This window comes from Tiliqua scincoides, chromosome 8 (genome assembly GCF_035046505.1).
Source record: "Tiliqua scincoides isolate rTilSci1 chromosome 8, rTilSci1.hap2, whole genome shotgun sequence".
In the NCBI taxonomy this organism is placed as follows: domain Eukaryota; kingdom Metazoa; phylum Chordata; class Lepidosauria; order Squamata; family Scincidae; genus Tiliqua; species Tiliqua scincoides.
The window spans coordinates 37,737,389-37,760,494 of record NC_089828.1 but is presented as its reverse complement, the minus strand read 5'-3'; the positions used below and the strand labels follow the sequence as shown (position 1 = coordinate 37,760,494).

Sequence of the window (23,106 nt, the reverse complement as noted above, 5' to 3'; positions counted from 1 at the left end):
GTTGGATGCCACAGAGAAGCGAGACAGGGAACAATCAAATAAACTCAGCATCTAGGCATGGAATCTCACACTTACTGGCATGAACCTGCAGGCAGCATTTGGCACAGGAGATCAATAGGCTGCTCCCATCCTCTCCAATATAGGAGTTGGAAGGGAGGGGCTCCGTGTTTTCACCACTTGAAGTGAAGCACATTTCGGGGATCAAAGGCTTGGTCTTCTGCCCACATTTCAAAGGCAGCTGCAATGAGGAGCTCTCTCCAGTGGGTGTGGGGGCGGGTTCTTTTTCCACCTGCAACGTCTTCAAGGGTGGGGAGAGAAGAGAAACAAGAAGTCCAGATCTGTATAGAGCAAACACTGTTGCTAAGCATCCAGAAATTGCCTATCCAGGAGCAAAAGAACTCACCCCTTGGACTGCCATGTTGCAGGACCCTTCACTTTTCCACAAATGTATCCTAGATACAAGAGCAACTGCTTCTAATTTATTGGTTTATCTATCACATTTTCTGCATAACCAATCAGCAACACTTCCAGTACAAAAAATATCTACAGCTCTAATAAAAATTAACAGCATGTTCAAATCTAACCTTGTATGCAGTATCAGTTGTCAATTTATGTGACAATTCCTATTCTTTCTGGCAACAGAACCAGGGGCAGCAGTTACTGCTTAATTACTTGTTTCTTCAAACAATTCTCTTGTTGCCCCTTATGTCTCCCAGAACATCTGCATAATGTCTTCTCTTTCACTTCCTACAAATTCCTTCTATAAAGACCTATCTTTTCTAGGAAGCCTGTGGCACAACCTCCTAGTTCCAATATCCTAGTAAAAGTTCCCAAACTTTTTAGCACTGGGACCCACTTTTTAAAACAACACTCCATCAGAACCAACCTAGCTTTACAAATAAGTTTCACCTGAGCAGCTGCTCAAGCATGTTTTTATCCTTTTTACTATGGTGAGGGAGGGGGTCTGCCTTCTGTTGAGCTCCATGTTCATCAGATCAGGACCATTCTGGTGGCCTGGTGGTCCCCTTTGCAGAGGACCAAGGCATATTTGTCTACTCATGAGTAAACATGCACATATGGCTCAGTTTCAATTTCCATAGGTTTCAATACAGTTTCCTTCTCAGCTTGGAGGGATGAATGGACAGTTCCTTCTCGAGAGTTTGTTGGGGTCTGTGTTAATTGGACCAGGAGCATTCTGGTGGTGTTGAATTCCCTTGGGCTGCCTTTTGAAGTGGACCAAGTCAATATTGTCTACTCATGAGTAAACACGTAGGTGATGTTCTGTTTCAGTTTCCATACGGTTCAATACATTTTCCTTATCAGCTATTAACCTTAGCAATTTTGCAATCCTCCAAAAAGCATGTCCCAACCCACAGTTTGAGAACCACTGCCCTAGAAAAACATAACTGCAAATTATCTTCCCACTTATTCCCTGTCTACATTTCCCCATTGTCAATATCAAGATTGTAAGCCCCTTGGAGAAGGATTTCCCAGCAGAAGGATTTTTCTTCTCATTTTCTGTAAAACACTATGGGCCCAATCCTATCCAATTTTCCAGTGCCGGTGCTGCTGTGCCTATGGGGTATGCATTGCTTCCTGTGTTGGGGAGGCAGTCACAGAGACCTCTTCAAGATATGGAAACGTTTGTTCCCTTACCTCAGGATTGCATTGTGGCTGCCCCGGTGTTGGAAATTTGGACAGAACTGGGCCCTGTATAATTAATACCATTATAGATCTTATCATGCAAAAGCAGGAATTCATGTGCATGCCTTCAAAGGGTAACAAATTTGTTCTGAGACACCTAGGGTTTCTGTCCTTGAGAAATAGGGAGATTGCTCAAAACACTGGAAGAGTCTAGCAGAGGGCAAATGAGAGCAAAGGGAGTTAGCAGAAGAGAAACACCTACTGTCGAAACCTAAAGAACAGCGAAGTAATGAGCAACATTGGTTGTATTAAGAATTCTTTTCCTTTCCCCAAATCCAAAAGATTACAAAAAATGCAGCAACTGCAGAACATCTCTTGAGAACTGGGATAAGGGGTACTGGAGAGGGGGGAGGAAAAAGAGAGACCCACACAAGGAGACAGACACTCTCCTTGGCATCTTCTCTTGCTCTTTCAGTAAGATTCTTGCTCCAGAAGGACACCTTCAGGTTTCTCGTAGAACAGCCAGAGATGAGAAACAAAGCAGCATCCTGCAGCATCAGAGAATACTCAACTGTCAGGCAGCAGAAGAAATCAGCAAGCTTTGTAGGTCTTCTCAGACCCGATGTCTAGATTTTTTAAAATGACATTTTTCAGTTATGTCCAAAGACAGCTTCATGAGTAAACACAAGAACGGCAGGTGGAAAATGGTCTCTTGAATGCATTTAAGACCAATTTTAAGACCAGTCCTCTCCTGCCACTAACAACCCAGAGCAACTACTATCCCTTGTTTTATTCCATTAATATTTATTAATATTCCCATTAATCCCATAAGTGTACAAGGGGCCTGCATTATCCACGGGTTCAACATATGCAGATTTGTTATCCGCAGGTGCAAATGGCCCTCCTCCATGCCATCTGAGCCTGACTGGAGCTGCCCAGAGTATTTTCTGAGGACACATACGACCACCCACAGTTGCTGCGGGCCTCAGAACGCCCCACTTCTCCAAGAACAAGCTACTTCTGTTTTTATAGTAAAACTGGAAGTGAGGTTTTTATTGCCTTACAAGGCATTCTGAGGCCTGTATAAAACCAGATGTAGCTTTTTGGGGCATTCTGAGGCCTGCAGCAGCTGCAGGCAGTTGCAGGTGACCTCTGCGGGCTTCAGAAAACCCTCTGGGTGTTCAGCTCGTTTGGTTTGGAGGGTGGGGGCTTTCCCCCCCGAAAACTCTGGGTTTCAATACCCATATTCATGGGATTCTGGAAATGGGAACCCCCACAGATAATGAGGGCCCCCTGTATAATGAAAGAGAAGAGAAGATCCACTCCTTGACTGTCTTACGAATGTATGCATTGCCTTGATGGGCAAAATCGGGGTATCAAACTCATTTCATACAGAGGGCTGAATAGCATTCATGGTGCTTGTTGAGGGATGGAAATGATGTCATAAGCAGGAAGAGATATCATTAAGCAGATGATTATCAGAAATAAGCACGTTTTCTCACCTAGGAGCTTATTAACTGCAAGTGACAAGAGAAAATAAGCAAATCTTGATCATATATTTAAGATAAAGCAGGTTGCCTTTTCAGTTGCTCTGTGTCTGCCAAGATGGCACTTCTCAGTTCAGCAGCTGAGAGGTTCTATCGAAGCAATGTCTCAGCAGAAGCAGTGCTGCTGAAAAGGGTGGCAAACATGACAATTGGGCTCTCTCAGTGAATCCATAGCTTCTCCCTTTCTCACCTCTCCTGGTGTACCTCTTTCCCTGTTCTGTTCCTTGCCTTCTGAGGGTTTCCTCCCAGAGCCTCAGCAGAAGCAGCACTGCTGAAAGGGCAGTGCTGGGAGAGCCCAACTATCACATGTCAGCACTGCTGAAAGGGTAATCTGCATGATAATGGATTCTTCCAGCGTAGCCCTTTCAGCACTGTTACTCCTGCCAATGTGTCACTTCTTAGCTCAGCAACTGAGAAAGGGTGATGGTGGTGCTGGGAGTGCCCAACTACCACGTAGGCTGGATAAAGAGCTTCCAAGGCCACCTCCAGCTCGTGGGCCTTATGTTTGAAACCCCTGAACTATCTAGCACAGTATATCTAGGCCCACAGTATATCTTGCTTACCCTCAGCATCTGGTACATTTCAAGCTGTATCCCAGGGAAGCCTTGCATTCCTTAAAATCATTTCAGGTGTTCTTCAGTGAGACTGGGTGTGGTAGATATATTTCCCTAAAAGGCAATTTTTGCCCATTACTACTGACACTTCATGACAATGTGCTGCCACAGGGGAGCATTGTGTGTGTGTAGCCTGTGGTTCCTTCACAATCCACATGAGAATATGGAGATGCCCAAATGGCCTAGTGAACATCCCATATTAACTGGGTCTGTGCCTACACTCCCCAGAATTTTCTACTACACAGTAAGGGATTTTCAGCAGGCTTACAGGGGTTTCTTGGCAGACAAATAATTGGGCAATGGATTCCTTGAAGGCAGGAAGTTTAAAAACCAATAACCACTGATTTCCAGATAAATGGGAAAAACTATCACAGTCTTTCCTGCATCATGGGCTTCCCGCAAGCAGCTGGCTAACAGACCAGCTTGTTCTGATGTTAGGTTCTGAGGCAGACTGGCAGTTCCTATCGATGTACCACCTAAGAAGCATAGAATCTTATATAGAATGTTGATGAGGACTGCGGTTTGTTGTCCAATTTCTAATGCACATTTGAAGTAAAAGGTAGAAACAATTAGGTTTGGTGCATTAAGTGCCAACAAAATTAGCATTTTTTTCCATCCAAGCACACAAGTTCCCAGAACTTGAAATCCCAGTAGCACCTTCTGGTAATCATAGAAGCCTGGATTGTGCCCAGAAAGCACATGCAAATATTATCACATATTTACACTAATGATTGGAAAATTAACCTAAATTACACTGAGAAGAGCCTTATGTTCCCTTTCTCTGGCTACCACTCTACACAGCGCTGTGTGTGCCCCAGAAGATAATCAGATCAGGTCCCAACAAATTACTGACAATTCAAAAATACAAAACCAACATTGATTTTTAAGGTTCATTATTACCTAGGAACCTACAATGACTTTCATATACTTTCTTACTGCTGTAGCTTCTTGCAGACAGCAGTCCATGTTAAATTGCTACTACCAACTGCAGTCCCTTTGACAAACTTGTAGTCAGATATACAGAACTTACACTAGCAAATGTACACTAGTTGCAGCTGTTTAGCTCCAGTAATTTCACTGCTACATCTATGGCTTGGTCTACTTATACAGTAGAATGAGATGGTTGAGTCATAAAGCAGTAGATTGTATTGAATCATTTCAGACTGAAGGGTGGGGAGATATAATTTTTGAATGCCTCTTGACATTAAAAGTTTCTTGAAAGTAGAAAATAGCACAACTGGGCTATAATCTCTCCTCCCAATGTGTTTACAGGCAGGGGTTTGTTTGACAAATCACTCAGAACTGGTATGGCTTACGTGTACCCGAAAATGATACATTCCATTTTACCACCTTGCTGTGTTGCTGCATAGACCCAGCCTTAATTATAAAATAAATAGTAAACTTATTTTACTGTAAAAATCTGCATCATGATGACAGGAGATACGAAGGTCGAAGACCATACAGAATACCAGACAATACAAAATAAATTAAAATATCATATGCCTAAATCCAGTGGCACCGCTAGGGTTTGTGTGAACCCCATTAACTTTATTATTTATTTAAATATATAACAGTACAGGTCAATCAACAAATTAGTAATCAATAAAAAACCACTGGCCAACTTGATGACATTCACACAACTGAATAAGGGTTCTAGCATTAGCTCTGATACATGGTAACGAGAGCTAACTCATACTAACAACTTATTTGGCTCCCTGTTGTGACATAACACCTCCTCACTGGCTCTTGGAACAGTCAGTCTCATTGGTCAGTTGTGAGTTAAACAAATCCACTTTTTGTTATATAAATCAGTTGTGTTTTCTTTTTCTGGTTATTTGGCTATGATAAAATACAGATTTTTCAATGCAGTTTGTTTCATTACATTCTGCATGAAGTTACCCATCAAATCATATATACCATAGATACTCGCCTATAAGATGAGAAATTTTTAACAAAAAATCTAGCGTAGACCATCTCTTTGACCAATCTGCAAGTCACTCAGGGAGTCAGGGCAGGGGTGTTGCGGCAGCCAGGAGACGCCAGAGAAGCAGCAGGCACAAGCTCACGCCGTGCAACATCACGTTCCAGCTGGCCATGCTTACCTCTACCAACAGGTCCCACCTGCAGGGAGATGCTTTGCAACTAGCTAGCACATGATTTGGCAGGCAGGCTACCACTGGGCCTTAAGACCTGCCAAACTCAGTTCAACTGTAGATTGAAAAAAATACCCTCACTTCCTCTCTCCTCCTTCCCTCCATCTGGGCTGTTCCATTGCACAGATGGGGGAAATGGTACATAGTACTGCATAAGCATCTTGTTAACATCTTCAAAAACCAAAGCGCATCTCAGATTCTTTCCCCCCTTTCAATCTGGTTCCAAGGCAATTAGGCTCCAGGGCAAGCTGCAGATCTTCCTCACAAGCATATTTTCCTAAGTTTTAAACCTCCCCGCCCCAACTAATCCAAGAGTCATGGAACAACACATGAGTTTTGGCTGAAAACTTGCCCTTGCCTTATCTGTGAGATCCTCATATAGGTGAGTATCTACCATAACATGATGGTATGATTGCACTGCTCCAAGCTTGGTTTAACCCATGTCCCTGTCTTAGTTTATGCTGATGATGCTATGTTGATTTCCCAAACAAGAATTGGCCTCAAACTATTACTAAATAGAAGCTCTGATTATCTGCCCAACAATAAACTGGAGTTTAATACCCAGAAGATTAAGATATTGGTGTTCTCTAAATCTTGGTGTCTGCTTACTTGGAATATTAAAGGTGACAAAATTGAACAGGTAAAGAGTTTTAAATAACTCGGGATTCATTTTCAACATAATCTATCTTGGTGGATTCATTGCAAATTAGCAGTTAATTTAGCCCATGCCACATACTGAGCCATCATTAGGTTTTTTTATAGGCAGGGTAACTGTTTTATCCCTGCAACAGTCAAGATCTTTAATGATAAGATAATTACACAACTATTATAAGGTATCCCAATTTGGATTAGAGCAGCAAACTATGCCTTGGAGAGAGTTCAGGCAAAATTTATTAGGGCAATTTTGGGTTTGTCTAGGTGTGTCCCCTACACTGCTACATGTTTGGAAACAGGGCAGAAACTCTTGCAAATCAGAGCCTGGTTAATGATATCCAATATTGGCTGTATATACATTATAATTCTGTGCCTGGAAGTCTGGTTTATTTGATGCTTGGCGAACTCGGCCTTTCCAAATGGTTGAGTTTCATAAGGGAGAAAATTGAGTAAATTGTATTACATAAGAACAGCCCCACTGGATCAGGCCATAGGCCCATCTAGTCCAGCTTCCTGTATCTCACAGCGGCCCACCAAATGCCCCAGGGAGCACACCAGATAACAAGAGACCTCATCCTGGTGCCCTCCCTTGCATCTGGCATTCTGACATAACCCATTTCTAAAATCAGGAGGTTGCGCATACACATCATGGCTTGTACCCCATAATGGATTTTTCCTCCAGAAACTTGTCCAATCCCCTTTTAAAGGCGTCCAGGCTAGACGCCATCACCACATCCTGTGGCAAGGAGTTCCACAGACTGACCACACGCTGAGTAAAGAAATATTTTCTTTTGTCTGTCCCAACCCGCCCAACACTCAATTTTAGTGGATGTCCCCTGGTTCTGGTATTATGTGAGAGTGTAAAGAGCATCTCCCTATCCACTCTGTCCATCCCCTGCATAATTTTGTATGTCTGAATCATGTCCCCCCTCAGGCGTCTCTTTTCTAGGCTGAAGAGGCCCAAACGCCGTAGCCTTTCCTCATAAGGAAGGTGCCCCAGCCCCATAATCATCTTAGTCGCTCTCTTTTGCACCTTTTCCATTTCCACTATGTCTTTTTTGAGATGCGGCGACCAGAACTGGACACAATACTCCAGGTGTGGCCTTACCATCGATTTGTACAACGGCATTATAATACTAGCCGTTTTGTTCTCAATACCCTTCCTAATGACCCAAAGCATAGAATTGGCCTTCTTCACTGCCACCGCACAGTGCTCACCCCTATCTCCAGGTCATTTATGAAGAGGTTGAAAAGCACCAGTCCCAGGACAGATCCTTGGGGCACACCGCTTTTCACCTCTCTCCATTGTGAAAATTGCACATTGACACCCACTCTCTGCTTCCTGGCCTCCAACCAGTTCTCAATCCAGGAGAGGACCTGTCCTCTAATTCCCTGACTGTGGAGCTTTTTCAGTAGCCTTTGGTGAGGGACCGTGTCAAACGCCTTCTGAAAGTCCAGATATATAATGTCCACGGGTTCTCCCAAATCCACATGCCTGTTGACCTTTTCAAAGAATTCTATAAGGTTGGTGAGGCAAGACTTACCCTTACAGAAGCCATGCTGACTCTCCCTCAGCAAGGCCTGTTCGTCTATGTGTTTTGAGATCCTATCTTTGATGAGGCATTCCACCATCTTACCCGGTATGGATATTAGGCTGACCGGCCTATAGTTTCCCGGGTCCCCCCTCTTTCCCTTTTTAAAAATAGGCGTGACATTTGCTATCCTCCAATCTTCTGGCACCGTGGCCGTTTTGAGGGACAAGTTGCATACCATAGTCAAGAGGTCTGCAACTTCATTCTTCAATTCCTTAATAACTCTTGGGTGGATGCCATCAGGGCCCGGTGACTTATTGATCTTTAATTTATCAATGAGGTCTGAAACATCTTCTCTTTTAACTTCTATCTGACTTAACTCCTCGGTCAGGAGGGGCCGTTCAGGCAGCGGTATCTGCCTGAGGTCTTCTGCCGTGAAGACAGATGCAAAGAACTCATTTAATTTCTCTGCCATCTCTAAGTCTCCTTTTATCTCCCCTTTCCCTCCCTCACCATCCAGAGGGCCAACTGCTTCTCTGGCGGGTTTCCTGCTTCCAACATATTTGAAGGAGCTTTTATTATTCCCCTTAATGTTGCTGGCCATGCGTTCCTCATAGTCTCGCTTGGCCTCCAGTATCACCTTCTTACATTTCTTTTGCCACAGTTTATGTTCCTTTTTATTCTCCTCATTAGGGCAAGACTTCCATTTACGGAAGGAAGCTTCCTTGCCCTTCACAGCCTCTCTAACTTGGCTGGTTAGCCATGCGGGCACCCTCCTGGATTTAGTGGAATCCTTCTTTCTTTGCGGTATACACCTCTGCTGGGCCTCTATTACTGTTGTTTTAAGCAGCCTCCATGCACTCTGGAGAGATTGGACTCTTTTTACCCTCCCTTTCAACCTCCTTCTAACCAGCCTCCTCATTTGAGGGAAGTTCGCCCGTCGGAAGTCAAGGGTTTTTGTTAGAGATTTGCCTGGTATTCTTCCCCCAATGTGCACGTCAAAAGGGATCGCAGCATGATCACTGTTCCCCAATGGCTCAGTAACGTTTACATCTCTAACCAGGTCCTGTGTACCGCACAATATTAAATCCAGAGCCACCTGTCCTCTGGTGGGCTCCGTGACTAGCTGATCTAAGCCACAGTCATTTAGCACTTCAAGAAATCCGGTTTCCTTATCGTGACCAGAACACAAATTGACCCAGTCAATATGAGGATAATTGAAGTCCCCCATGATTACAACCCTGTCCCTCCTTGTCACCTCCCTGATCTGTTTCCTCATTTCAAGGTCCCCATCCGATTTCTGGTCTGGAGGACGATAGCACGCCCCCAGTATTACATCGCTGCACAAGCCTGGTAATTTAACCCACAGAGATTCTACGGTGGAGTCGGACCCACCTTCAATCTCTACTTTGCTGGATTCTATCCCTTCCTTAACATAAACGGCCACCCCACCTCCAACACGCCCCTGCCTGTCCCTCCTGTAGAGTTTATAGCCTGGGATTGCGATATCCCACTGATTCTCCACATTCCACCAGGTTTCCGTTATGCCCACTATGTCAATATTTTCCCTTGTCACCAGACATTCCAGTTCTCCCACCTTTGCTCGTAGACTTCGGGCATTCGCATAAAAGCATTTGTTCACGGAATGCCCCAGGATGCGCTGCTTATTCGCTCCTTTGTCCCCGCATCCTCTCATTGTGCCAAACCGTCTATCACATCCCATCACGCTACCTTTCCCAATTTCTTCTCCTACTCTGCCTTTGTCTTGTTGTTCTCTAACCTCCCCAACCTCATCCCATAGGGATGAGGAGTCCCAAACCGGATGCCCCTCGGCTCCTGTCGGCCTTCCCCCAGGGATCAGTTTAAAAGCTGCTCTGCCACCTTTTTAATGTTATGCGCCAGCAGTCTGGTTCCATTCTGGTTCAAGTGGAGCCCGTCCCTCTTGTACAGGCCCCGCTTGTCCCAAAACGTTCCCCAGTGCCTAATGAATCCAAACCCCTCCTCCCTACACCACCGTCTCATCCACGCATTGAGACCCCTGATCTCTGCCTGCCTAGCTGGCCCTGCACGTGGAACAGGTAGCACTTCAGAGAACGCTACCTTTGAGGTCCTGGCTTTCAGCTTCCTGCCTAAAAGCCTAAATTTGGCCTCCAGGACCTCCCAGCTACACTTGCCCACGTCGTTGGTGCCGACATGCACCACAGCCGATACCTCTCCCCCAGCACTCCCCCAGCACTATCTACTATTCTCCCTGGACTACCTGAATACAGGTATCCATGGATTTTTCACCCACAGTTTTATCTCAATGCAATGAGAAGGGCCCTTTAAATTGAAGGAAAAAAGTCGATTGACAATAGCCTCATTAATGCGAGAGAGGGCAGCTGATTTACAATCCATCAATCATTCTCTCTCCAGACACTTAGAATAGCTTTACTCCAACACAAGTGACCCCTCCCTTCCCCCTGAGCATGTGAAAGAAAGATAATCACTTTGCATTCTTTCCCAGTGCTGTGCTCTGGCTCGGAGTGAAGCCTTTCTAAACAGCTGGAGAAAAACTGATTAATGGATTGTCTGCCTGGTGAACCCGTCTTACATCACAAAGGCAAGCAAGGCTGTTTTTAAATTGGCTAGCAAAGGGATGTTGTTTTTTAAATGGATTTGCTTTAATGAGATTTTTGCCATCCACATGAGTTCTGGGAACAGAACCCTCGCAAATAATGAGACTCAACCTATACGTGTTCATACTCTAGGGCTTATCAGAAAATTGTAGATAGATTGCTGGATACTGAATTTCAAAGTCTTTGTGAACGGGCCACAGAAGTCTGCTCTCCCTTAAATCACTCCATCCCATATCAGTTTGGGAAAATGGCAACCTACTTGTCTTTGATGACAGACCCTACAGAGAGGCGTGCTTTAACTGTAGCAAGGTTCAACGTAATTCCCTCAAGGGTTATGGTGGGGAGATATCTCAGGATGCCCTAACAAGATTGTTGCTGTCCCTGTAATCAATCCGTTTGACAGAAAGATCGTTGCTGTCCCCTGTAATCTATCTATTTGATACCTTTTCTGACTAACAGGGATGGTCTCTCAGACATGGCGACAATAAACCTCTTAAATGATTGTTCACCTGACAAAATGGAGGTGGTCTCAAAGTTTGTTTTGGAGGTGATAAACAAAATTGTGGCACAGGATAATGCGTTAACGTTACTTGGTGGCTTGGAAATAGCCAGCTAAATGTAGTTAGGCAATGTATGATGGATATTTTAGGTTTTAGGCTTAATTTACTTATTTTATGTTTTGCTGTTATTAAGGATAACTGTTTAGGTTTTATTTAACCGAGTCACCTGACATAGTTGTAAGAGACTGTTATCTTTCTAGCAATGCTTTTTGCTGGGTTGTTGTTTTTGGGGTGTATGCCAATAAAGGTTATTCTGATTCTGTATGATTAAAAAATGCCAAGATTTTCACAATTTTGGCCAGTAGTGGTGTCACACCCTCCGAGGGTCTCCACCCCCTAGTGATGCCACTGCTTTCAGGGGAGGGTTGGTGGGGGTGGCATTCACATATATTTTTCCTGGCTCCTGGTGATCCTATTTATTTATTTTTAACTGTAAGTCACAGAATGTAATGGAGACCACTAATAATCAAGTCAGTTCCTATCTGCATAGTTCAGTTTCTTGGACATGCTGAAGGATGATGTAAGCAAAGGACTAGTTACATAACTATGTTAACTATGTTATATATAAGACACCTGCATTCTAACAATTCTTCAAACTAAGCTATAAAGATGAACAAAGTGTTTATCCAGAAATAGCAATCTACATTTTTAAATTTAAATTTTGAGGCCTGCTGGTGGTAGGTATGATTTCACAACAAGGCTTTTTAACTAATGATTATGGAGAAATCATCCATCCTCCCCAAAATATCATATATCTTTCCCAAGGACAAAAGAATTTAGAGATGGAGAATCTCAGGCATTGCTGTACATGTCTACTCATTCTTGCAGCTGCAGAATTACCTGATTATAGGGGTAGAAGAGGGTACAGATGGCACAGTAGGGCTCATTCAGTGCAGCAGCAGCATTGAATCTCCTCTCCACTGGGAAGTTGGGCACTTTGTTTTTCCATTGGAGGGAAAGCAAGGACTTCAAGGGCTCGGGATCACCAACATCCTCCTCACCAGAGAAGGGGAGAGTTTCTGAAGAGCAAGATAAACCGAGAGAGAGAGAGAGAGAGAGAGAGAGAGAGAGAGATTGAGATAGATCAGGGATAGTCAGCCAGTCTGGGGCAGTGACTAGGAATGGCCTGGACAATCTCAGACAGGTCATGTGCTTCTCAGAAGCCAGGATTTTTCCAGGCCATACCCTGTATTTTAAGTACTGTCTAAGTCTTCCAAAAGCCCACCAACGACCAAAATCCAAAAGAATTACTGCATGAAGGCTTTTTAGCAATGCTGTGCCAACCAATTAATCTAACAAGAAAAAAATCCGCTTCAGTTATTTTAAAAAATGTATCACCTATCTTTCAGGATCTGACTGGACTTGCAAAAGATGACTTTAAAAACAATCACATCACTTTTCCAGATAAATCTTTTCAGCAAGCCCCAAGAAGTTATATTCTACCCTGAGACTAGTGTTGAGTTATTCCAGCCTTGCAAAGGGGTAATAGGAAGTGAAGAGATTAAGTAAGAAAAAACAACCGTTCACTGCATCAGAGGTTACCATCTCTGCCTTGTCAGCAATCATCCTGCCCGGTCTACCTAAGAAGTGGATGTGGTGGCTAAATAGCTCTGTCACTATGACATGCACATGGTTTAGGAGAAGGAAAAGAGGTTGACAAACTGTCTGTGTGGATTGTTCAGCACATAGCACTACATAGAGTTGAGCTTGTGTCTGGAGCACCTCAAGGACCTCCCAGCCACAACTGGAAGTGCTTCTGGTCACATCCTAGAGGTGCTCTGTGGCGTGGCATGGTCAGACACTGCCTCCCTGCACCTCAGAAGGTCCCCCAAATGCTTTGGAGAGACACTTCGGGTTTGCTGGGATGGTGCCCCCATGGATTTGATTATCAGCAGAAACAAGTATCTGCGGGAGGTCCTGGAAAGGATGTGAGAGAAACTGAGAGCCCACTGTAGTGTGCCACTTACTCCAACCACCTCCTGTCTTTCTGCTGGAGTACTGTGCGCTCCATCCACCAATCCTCCCTTATGTGCACATGAAACATGTGAAGCCTTTAGGGAGCCTGGATTCACACCGAAAAGGAGTTGGGTGTAAAGAGGATGACAAGGCTCTGTTCTTGCCCTGCTGTCCCTGCTCCTGCAGAAATCTCCCTCCCCCCATTTTCAAATAGAGTGCGCATGCTTGAGCTTCCAGTTGGTTGGGAAGGACAGGAGGTGCAAAGCAATTCCATGATGCCCCTGGTTGGTTCCTGCGGCTCCCCAGAGAGTTGGAGAGATAGTGTGGAAACTGTTACCTTAAAGATAGCAAGAGTCAGGGCAGACACAAGGGTTGCAGTCTCCTCTTGACTGAACTGCTCTGACTTTAAAAAGAGGTACAACAGATGAAGAGGGCTAGGAAAAGTAGTAGTACAGAAGTTGTGGGGCCTAGAAAAGCAGGACCCAGCCCAAGAAAACAGCAGGGAAGGACTTGGGAAGGGAGTGTTTCAAAAGAACAAGGGGAAGAGGAAAAACCCAGAGAACAAACTCAGCAAGAAAGCAGAGAGAGTGGGGAGCTACACATGGCCAGCAACTGGAAAAAGACAACACATACTAATTACAAATGATTTGCCAAATGTTTTATTACAGGATTCTGTATTAAAAGAGCATTTGTTCTGAGAAGCTCCTAAATTGTTGGTCTGGATCTTGGATGCAGCACCCCAAGGTGCTGTATGTTTTTATGAACACAGGACTCCTGTATGATTATGGCAGGAGCTACAACAAGCCCTTTGATTCCTACATTCCATGGCTGTGCTAAAATGCAAACTCCCTCAAGTGCTGAGGCTGCTTTAAGATGAATACACTTCTTATGCTTCAACATCTTGCAAGCTGCAGGATTTTGTTGGATTCCTCATTCTCAACAAGGAGTTATGCAGACAGACTGCACGCAGATGAGAATGATGCTCAGTGGGTAAAGAGCAAGTGTGAAAAAGGCCACCACAGTGGAAGAGGATAAGACTGAGCAGGCTATTCCACTTCTAAAAGAGGAGAAACAAGCTTCTCCACAATGCTAGGATTACTACCTAAAGTCAAGTCCCTAGGATTTGCATGATGTTGAAGATTTCCCAGGGAAAAGACATTCAGGAATAACACCATGAAGTTCTGTTTTACTGTAAGGCAGGTCACTATTATTAGCCCCATGTTGCAAAAAGAGAGGCTGAGGCCACACAGACAATTTACGTCTGAGACAGGATATGAACAGGGGGAATTACAAAGCTCAACAAAACACATCGTACGAAGAACTGAACTAGATCTACAAAAAGGAGGAACACCATGTCCCAAACTTGGAAAATGGCCTCTTTGATACTGCCACCTGGGACAGATGAAAATGAGCTGTAAGTGAGGCGGGATGAGCGATTCCCTTCCACAAGTCTGTGAAATTCAGCCTCTGCAGGTGCACAGCACAAAGGCTCAAACGGATTACAGCGGAGGCTAGCAGTTGAGAAAAAATATCACCTCTTTCAGAACTTTGCCATCCTTCCACATTGCAGGAAAACCTTAATGTGTAGACTGGTAGAACTCAGAAAAAAAATGGAACAGGGGAAAAGATACAGTAAGAATGCAGAGATCCTGTCAGAAAAATAATGAACAACCCTGATGTTGTTCCTTCTTGGGCGTTCTCCTTCAGACAGAGAGAAAACCTGCGCACCTTGTAAGAGAACAGAAGAAACAGCAACAACTTGCAAAAGGCAAGAACCCTCAAATTCCTTAAAGCATTGGTTCCCAAACTGTGAGCTGTGGCTCCCCAAAGAGCCATGGAAACCAGCCAGGGGAACGGAAGAATCCTCATGAAAAACCCTCTGCCCTAATGGGGAGCCATGGCCAATAGCCTAGGAGCTGCCAGTCAAAAGTTCAGGAACCACTGCCTTAAAGTATGCCATTTTTCTCATATGTAGTCAAGCCCTATACACTTACCCTCATCACTTGATGCTTCTTGTTTCACAACAGACAGTGGGGAACGCATGGGTGGTTTTCCCAATGGATGCCGGCGGCTTTTCTTAATCTCCATCTTCAGTTTAGAGAATGTAGAAGTTGTCTAGGAAAACGCACACACACAAAACAAAATGCACATATTATGCCAAATGCTTTGGGTATCTCAGGGTGAGAGTATGTTACAGTGAAATGCTACAAGATAGTCATCAATACACTGATGCAGTGGAACAGGCTGGCACAACCCTGCAAGTTATAACAAAAGGGCTATAATTAGAACAGTGAATGCTCTATCATTGCAAAAGACCAAATTTTATCTTGGGGCAAGTGAATTTTGGAAACAAAATCACACAAGCTATTTACTTTTCATGTTACAGTACTTCTTTTGCAAAATTCTGCAAATCATGAAAGAGGTACAAGGAGCTAAAGAGAACACTGGAAGATCTATCCAGCCTCTTCTGATTTGTGAAATCTTCCCCAAGAATTGCCTAAACATTTTCAAACCTCTCTTTACACCCACTAGACCTAGAAACTTAAAAAAAAAAAAAAAAAAAGACAGAAAATATCAAAGCCAAGGATCCTGAGATGGTTGAATTCCATAATTATATAGTGTGATCATAAAAGTACTCAGCACAAAAGGAATTCTGAGAAGGAAAGCAATTGTTTCACCACGTATTATGCATGAACAGGACAAGTACCAGCAAAGAAAGAGCTTGTTAATTCCATAAGAGCACTGCAACAATGAAACATCTAGGGCGGGGGGGGGGGGCAAATCAGTTTCAAACAATGGGCTGAATAGCATTCATAATGCCTGCTGAGGGCCTGAGATGATGTCATTTTGTAGGAAGTGATGTTATTAAACAGGCCATAGCCAGAATAAACACTTTTTTCTCACTTAGGAATTCATTATCTGCAAATGACAAAAGAAAAAATATACAAACCTTGATCATATTTCAAAATATGGGAGAGCCCAATTATCATGCAGGCCGCCCTTTCAGCAGTGCCACCTCAGCACTGCTCAGCAGCTGAGAGCTTGAGGGTCAGATGAAAAGCTTCAGTGGGCTGCATCTGGCCCCCGGGCCTTATGCTTGACACCCCTGATCTACAGGGATTGCGGAATATCCTCCTTGGAGACATTTTCACAGTAATACTGAACAAGTATACAACTGGGGTCGTCTAGGACAGTGTTGAACAATTGGTGGCCCACATGCCAAGTACTCTCACCCCACTACAGTAAGTTTATCTGGTTGTTAGTAACTCTACCAATTTTTAATTGAGGGTACTTCTTCTTTCTCCCACCTTGAGGATGGAACACAGCTCTGTGGAAGAGCACATATATTGAATTCAGAAGGCCAAAGTAGCAAAAACTGGCAATTCTGTGAAAGTATCTAAAGTAGCAGGGTCAGGAAAGACCCTTCCAGTGCATAGTACTGGACTAAATGGACCAGCGGTCTGACTTAATAGAAGGTAGTACTTGGTCAGTTCCTGTTTGGTCATGTTCACAAGGAAGTGGGGGGGGGGCAAATTCTCTTATTGTGAGAGAGAACTTGTGTTAAAGTGTGTTAACCCTTTAAAAGAATCTCTGAATTAATGATTGGTTGAGGCAAGTACGTGTTCCATAACTGCAAAGCTCTGACTTCTTCAAAGAGAGCACAACTACCTTATAGAATTCACTGCCACAAAATGTAGTGATGGCTACAAGAAAAGAAAATTAGATAAATTTGTGCAGGACAAATTTTCAGAGACTATTAATAATTATGAATATGAAATCATGAAATTTTTACATTCAGGGCTAATCTACCTCTGAATCCCAGTTGCTGGGAAGCCACAGTAGGAGAGAGATAACTGTCTACATGTCCCACCTTCTGAGTTCTGAGTCCCACCTTCTGGGAAACTATAGGCCGGTCAGCCTAACATCTATACCAGGTAAGACGGTGGAATGCCTCATCAAAGATAGAATCTCAAAACACACAGATGACCAAACCTTGCTGAGCGAGAATCAGCATGGCTTCTGTAAGGGTAAGTCTTGCCTCACAAACCTTTTAGAATTGAAAAGGTCAACAGGCAATTGGATGCGGGGGAAACTGTGGATATTATACATCTGGAATTTCAGAAGGCGTTCGACACGGTCCCTCACCAAAGGCTACTAAAAAAACTCCACAGTCAGGGAATTAGAGGGCAGGTTCTCTCATGGACTGAGAACTGGTTGAAGACCAGGAAACAGAGAGTGGGTGTCAATGTGCAATTTTCACAATGGAGAGAGGTGAAAAGCGGTGTGCCCCAAGGATCTGTCCTGGGACTGGTGCTCTTCAACCTCTTCATAAATGACCTGGAGACACCTCAGACAGTGATGTGGCTAAGTCTGCAGATGGCACCAAACTTTTCCGAGTGGTGAAGACCAGAAGCGATTGTGAGGAGCTCCAGAAGGATCTCTCCAAACTGGGAAACTGGGCAGCAAAATGGCAGATACATTTTAAGTGTAAGTAATGTAAAGTAAATGTAAGTGTAAAGTAATGCATGTAAAGAATCAAAACTTTACATATAGGCTAATGGGTTCTGAGCTGTCTGAGACAAATCAGGAGAGAGATCTTGGGGTGGTGGTGGACAGCTTGATGAAAGTGTCGACCCAATGTGCAGCAGCAGTGAAGAAGGCCAGTTCGATGCTTGGGATAATTAGAAAAGGTACTGAGAACAAAACAACTAATATTATAATGCCGTTGTACAAATCAATCGTAAGACCACATCTGGAGTATTGTGTTCAGTTCCGGTCACCACATCTCAAAAAGGATATAGTGGAAATGGAAAAGGTGCAAAAGAGAGCAACTAAGAGGATTACTGGGCTGGGGCACCTTCCTTATGAGGAAAGGCTACAGCGTTTGGGCCTCTTCAGCCTGGAAAAGAGGCGCCTGAGGGGGGGAACATGATTGAGACATACAAAATTATGCATGGGAAGGATAAAGTGGATAGAGAGATGCTCTTTACACTCCCACATAACACCAGAACCAGGGGACATCCACTCAAATTGAGTGTTGGGAGAGTTAGGACAAAAGAAAATATTTCTTTACTCAGCATGTGGTTGGTCTGTGGAACTCAATGCCACAGGATGTGGTGATGGCATCTGGCCTAGATGCCTTTAAAAGGGGATTGGACACATTTCTGGAGGAAAAATCCATTATGGGTTACAAGCCATGATGTGTATGTGCAACCTACTGATTTTAGAAATGGGCTATGTCAGAATGCCAGATGCAAGGGAGGGCACCAGAATGCAGATTTCTTGTTATCTGGTGTGCTCCCTAAGGCATTTGGTGGGCCGCTGTGTGATACAGGAAGCTGGACTAGATGGGCCTATGGCGTGCCTGATCCAGTGGGGCTGTTCTTATGAGTTTCCCAGAAGATTTTGTTTGGCTGTGAGGAAAACAATGTGGTACTTGACAGACTTTTCAGTCAGATCCATCAGAGCTTTTAAGTTCATAGTGCAAGCTAGATCAGGGGTGTCGAACATATGGCCTACATAACATCTTTGGGTGTCCCACTGTATTCCAGGGCTGACCGCCACCCCCTCCAAATGTGACCGGAGCACTGCTTCAGAGGGTGTTCTGTGAGCCAGGAAGGCCGTGTGCCACCGCCCCAGCCCTCAGAATGACATTCTGAGGCCTCGAAAGGCCTTAAGATGTCACTTTCGGTTTCTTGGGAGTTTTAAGGCTTTATAAGCCCTTCTGAGGTCTGGGGATGGTTTCCCAGAAACCGGAAATGACATTTTGAGGCCTTCTGAGGCCTCAGAACAACATTTTGAGGACTCAGGAGGCTGCATGTAGCACATAATGTGATGTTTTACTGCCTTACAAGCCTTCTGAGGCTCAGGGAAGGCTTACGAAAATCTTGGAAATGACATTTTAAAGGCCTTCTGAGGCCTCAGAACGTCATTCTGAGGGCTGGGGAGGCAGCACATAGCCTCTCTCACAGCACCCTCCAGCCACGACTGGAGCACAGCTTTGGTTGCGTTTGGAGGGGGCAGTGGCCCAGGGATGGCTCTCAGACCACCAACCCTCAGCCAGGTTCCATGAACAGAAAGCAGCCCCTGGGCTGAGGACAAACTATGACACCCCTGAGCTAGATAGTGCCAGTTCTATTATACAGCTGAACTTCCCACAAGTAGGTCTGCTTATGAACTAAAATAAGCATCTAGGCTCTGAACCCAAGCGTTGGCTACCTCCAATCTACATATAGCACTGCCTGTTTCAATACAGGAGGCTGGATTAAATGACATATGGAGCCCTGTGACAGCTCCTACTTATTGAGGAGATGAGATTCATGAATCTTATGGTTGTTATTTAGATAGGACTTTCATTTACCAGGCAAACTTTACATCCTGTTTTGACTCTTGACCAATTTCATGCAATGGATTTCTCCTTCCCTTACTGAAGGCACTGAACCATATTCAAGCTTCTAGGTGCTTTCATTGTGAAGTGATAAATGCACATTGTGCACACCTACCTGCTCAGAGATACATTTACACTAGTGTTTTTTTAACATTTGTCCTCCGCCGTACCACTTCACATGGTCCACCCAGTTACCACCTGAAGTAACTGGCAATGACATCATCACCAGTTTCTTCTGAGTTGGAAGGTCAGATGTGACATGACAAACACCAGTAAGAGGCGGATGGAAAAACATGCTTTGGAACTCTGCCTGCCAAGCCTAACTTCCTACCACTGTTTCTTGTGTTGCATTTTAATCATGCTGCTAGATGGCAGGGGTCCCGCAAGTACCACCAGACACCACCTCCAGTACCTCTGGTGGTACCCATACCACTGGTTGAGAAACACACTTCCACTGGATGTTAAAAACATGGTACCAATTACACGGAAAATACTTTGTCAGAGAGAGGGAGGATTACCTAACAATGGAAATGCAACACTGTTGAAAGAACTCCAAAGAGTGAGTTTATGGAAATTCTGTATTTAAGTTCTATTTCAAGGGAGGAAAGCAGTACATTTTCTTAATCTATATTTTTTGGGTCAAACTAAAGGAAAGAAACCCTTTGTTTTTATACAGAAATTGTTCAGTAGAAAAGTGACTATGGGAAGAACTAGAATAATGGAACATTAACAGAGCAGCTGAAGTATACTGGAACTGAAAGACTTATCACATAAACAAGATAACAACAAAACTTTTTAACTCTGAGGCAGGCAGGCAATCTGGAGTCAACTGCACTGGTTTATTCTCAACACAGAGAAACAATTTCATTCATCCAGGATGCTTTGAAACAGTCTCACTGAAGTCTTGTTCTCACAAAGTGTAGTACCACTTCAGAATGCATTTGGGAGCTCATCTGATGAATTATCCTTCATACAAAAAAAAAAACCCGCTGCATACAGAAAACTAAAATGGCAAGGAGAATGATAGGCTAGACAACTTCACCCTGTGGCAACCATCCCTGTCAAGTAGGTTCAACCACACACCCCTGTTGATTATATTAAGGTCATTCATAGATCACTCTCCCACTCCCTGAGAGTGGGAAACTGAGAAACTGGAGACTCTGCCCACCTAAGATAACTGTCCTACTTTGGCTACAGGGTCACATTCCAGGACAAAGAATCTGCTGTATATTCATGGGTAGGGCAGATAACATCTCTACAGCACAGTTCAACTGCCAGCCCTGCCGAACCTCCTCCCTCCATTCGAACTTATAAATCAATTATTCAAGTTTTGTGCAGCACAGACCCACCAAGCCCTATCTCTTGTCTTCCACCTTTCTCATCTACTTCAGGAAGACAGCCTGTTTCATGTTTTCTTTATAATACCACCATATAGAAAACATGACAAACTTCTAGGACACCAAAATGCACTGAAAGCAGGAAACTATATTGGCCACTAAGGGAGAAGGAAGTTGAATAGGAATCATAATTGGAGAACCCAGGTAACACATTTCCAACTTCACAGAACTAGAGGGTATTTAGGCCAGGGTTCATGGACTATGTTCGCACTGAACGTCTGCTTCGCTCCACCTAGGATTGTCAAGCATTAAGGGCCAATTGTATTTCCAAAGCTTTGCCAAATGATCTTACATCACATGGATATATAACAAAAAACCCCAAAGGGTACAAAGAATGGATCACATTTTAGAAAGAGAAAATGAAAACCACCAAAACAGCATTTATTGCCAGCTACAAGCCATAGACACATCACAGCCTGGACAGTTTGTCACATTGCATCTGCTCTGCTCATGTGCTGGCCAGCAGCACAAATACAGACAGACACCGTTCTCCTTGGGTGGAAGGCACTTAATATGTTGCAGTACGGTCTGGTCTCCTAAGAGGTTTCTGGAGCAGTGGGCCACGGAGAACTCATGGGCAAGGAAGTCAACATTCCGTCTTTATGGAGGCACTTTGAAGAGCCAAAAGTGTCCCAGTGCCATTCAGTAGTGGGAAGGAGGAGGAAGGAGGCAGAGGCACCTAAAAGATGGCCCCATTAAGCCCCCAGGATCTTGTTGATTTTCAACCGGATTTTTCTCCAGTCAGCCGCCACTATGTCCGAAAACAGCTTGTACAAAAGATGCCTCAACCGGGCAACAACGTTGCGTGGCAGAGCACGCTTGCCTCTGCCCCCATCATAACTAACAGCACCTCGCCACCTCCGCAGCTCATCCGGGGGGACCATCCGGGAGAACACAGCCGCAGCGTATCTCGCTGGCTTGCCGCTAACGCGCTTGAACAACTCCCGCCTTTCCCTTTTAGGAATCCTCCACAAGGTGATATCATCCAAGCGTGGGACTGCCTGCAACAGGTTAAGGTGGGTTATTTACACTGGAATTTGCAATGGATGCCTCCCCACCAAATCCACATTTAGCACAAAATCACATACCAAACCACTCAATACCGTAGCCCAACACACACCACCAGTCTCAACAGCCTGTCTATCTTTCTGGAGATGAAAATGTAGTGCACAGTGGCAAGAACTTATATTATGTGTGTATGTATGCGTGTGTATTTAAACCTAGGTACTATTCCAAAGATGCCACAGGATTTCAAACACATGGAAGTCTGGCTAAGGAAGGTGAAGTTGATGGGTAGCCATATGCTGGAAGTTCATACCATGGGTTAGACTTTCACAAATCAGTTTAGAGAGTGGGAACTCTATTAGCTGAAATCTGAATCAGCTCAACCCATTCTCTGATCTGTCTCCATCCACCAAAGGGGAGACTAGAGTTGAAGAAGGGAAAATTCCATTCTGTTGGGTTCCTAGCTGGCTGATACTATAGCAACCTTACTCTTCTGTCTCCCCAACAGTGTCTCCTCAGTGAGAAGGCAAGATAGGAAAAAGGGTGTTCCCAGGAGATGGCTTAGAGCAGCAGTTCCCAATCTTAACAGCGCCGCAACGTCTTCATCTTCTTCAGAGGGTTGCAATGCTCCTGATGGTGCCAGGGAGGCCTCCTCTGGGTCACGCCAGGTTGGCAACCCACTATACGGGCCTCAACAGGCCTCAGAGTAGCCATCAGAAGCCTATGAAAGCCACTTCCATAGTTGTCACAAAAAGCCAGCTGTCAAAAAAAAAGCCAAGAAGTGGCTTTCAGAGGTTTCTGCAGGTCATTCCGAAACCCATGGAGGCCAACAAAGTGGGTTGCTGGCCTGGGGCAACCTGGAAGAAGCCTCCTGAGCTGATGCCTCCAGAATAGCTCCTATTTGGAGCCATTTGGACACAAGGACAAGCAGGAGGGCCCTGTCCACAACCCACCTTGCATGATCCCACAACCCATAGTTTTGGGGAAGGTTGGCTTAGAGCATATGAACAACAAAAGTGATGGGGGAATTTCCTTCTT

At 44.4% G+C, this 23,106-nt stretch overlaps 1 protein-coding gene across 4 annotated transcripts in view; it reads right to left on the bottom strand.

Moving 5' to 3' along the window:
- The window catches only part of KDM4B (lysine demethylase 4B), a 301,643-nt gene that overhangs the window by 30,288 nt on the left and 248,249 nt on the right, over positions 1-23,106 (bottom strand). Inside the window, exons 12-14 of one of the 4 annotated variants that reach the window (XM_066634889.1) lie at positions 15,273-15,393; positions 12,163-12,341; positions 76-298 (exon numbers count right to left, since the gene is read on the bottom strand). In XM_066634889.1, coding sequence (XP_066490986.1) covers positions 76-298; positions 12,163-12,341; positions 15,273-15,393 — 523 coding nt within the window. Of the gene's footprint in view, positions 1-75; positions 299-3,776; positions 3,860-12,162; positions 12,342-15,272; positions 15,394-20,272; positions 22,065-23,106 lie in introns of those variants that run through there. The other 3 variants (XM_066634890.1, XM_066634891.1, XM_066634892.1) reach the window with 3 other exon arrangements.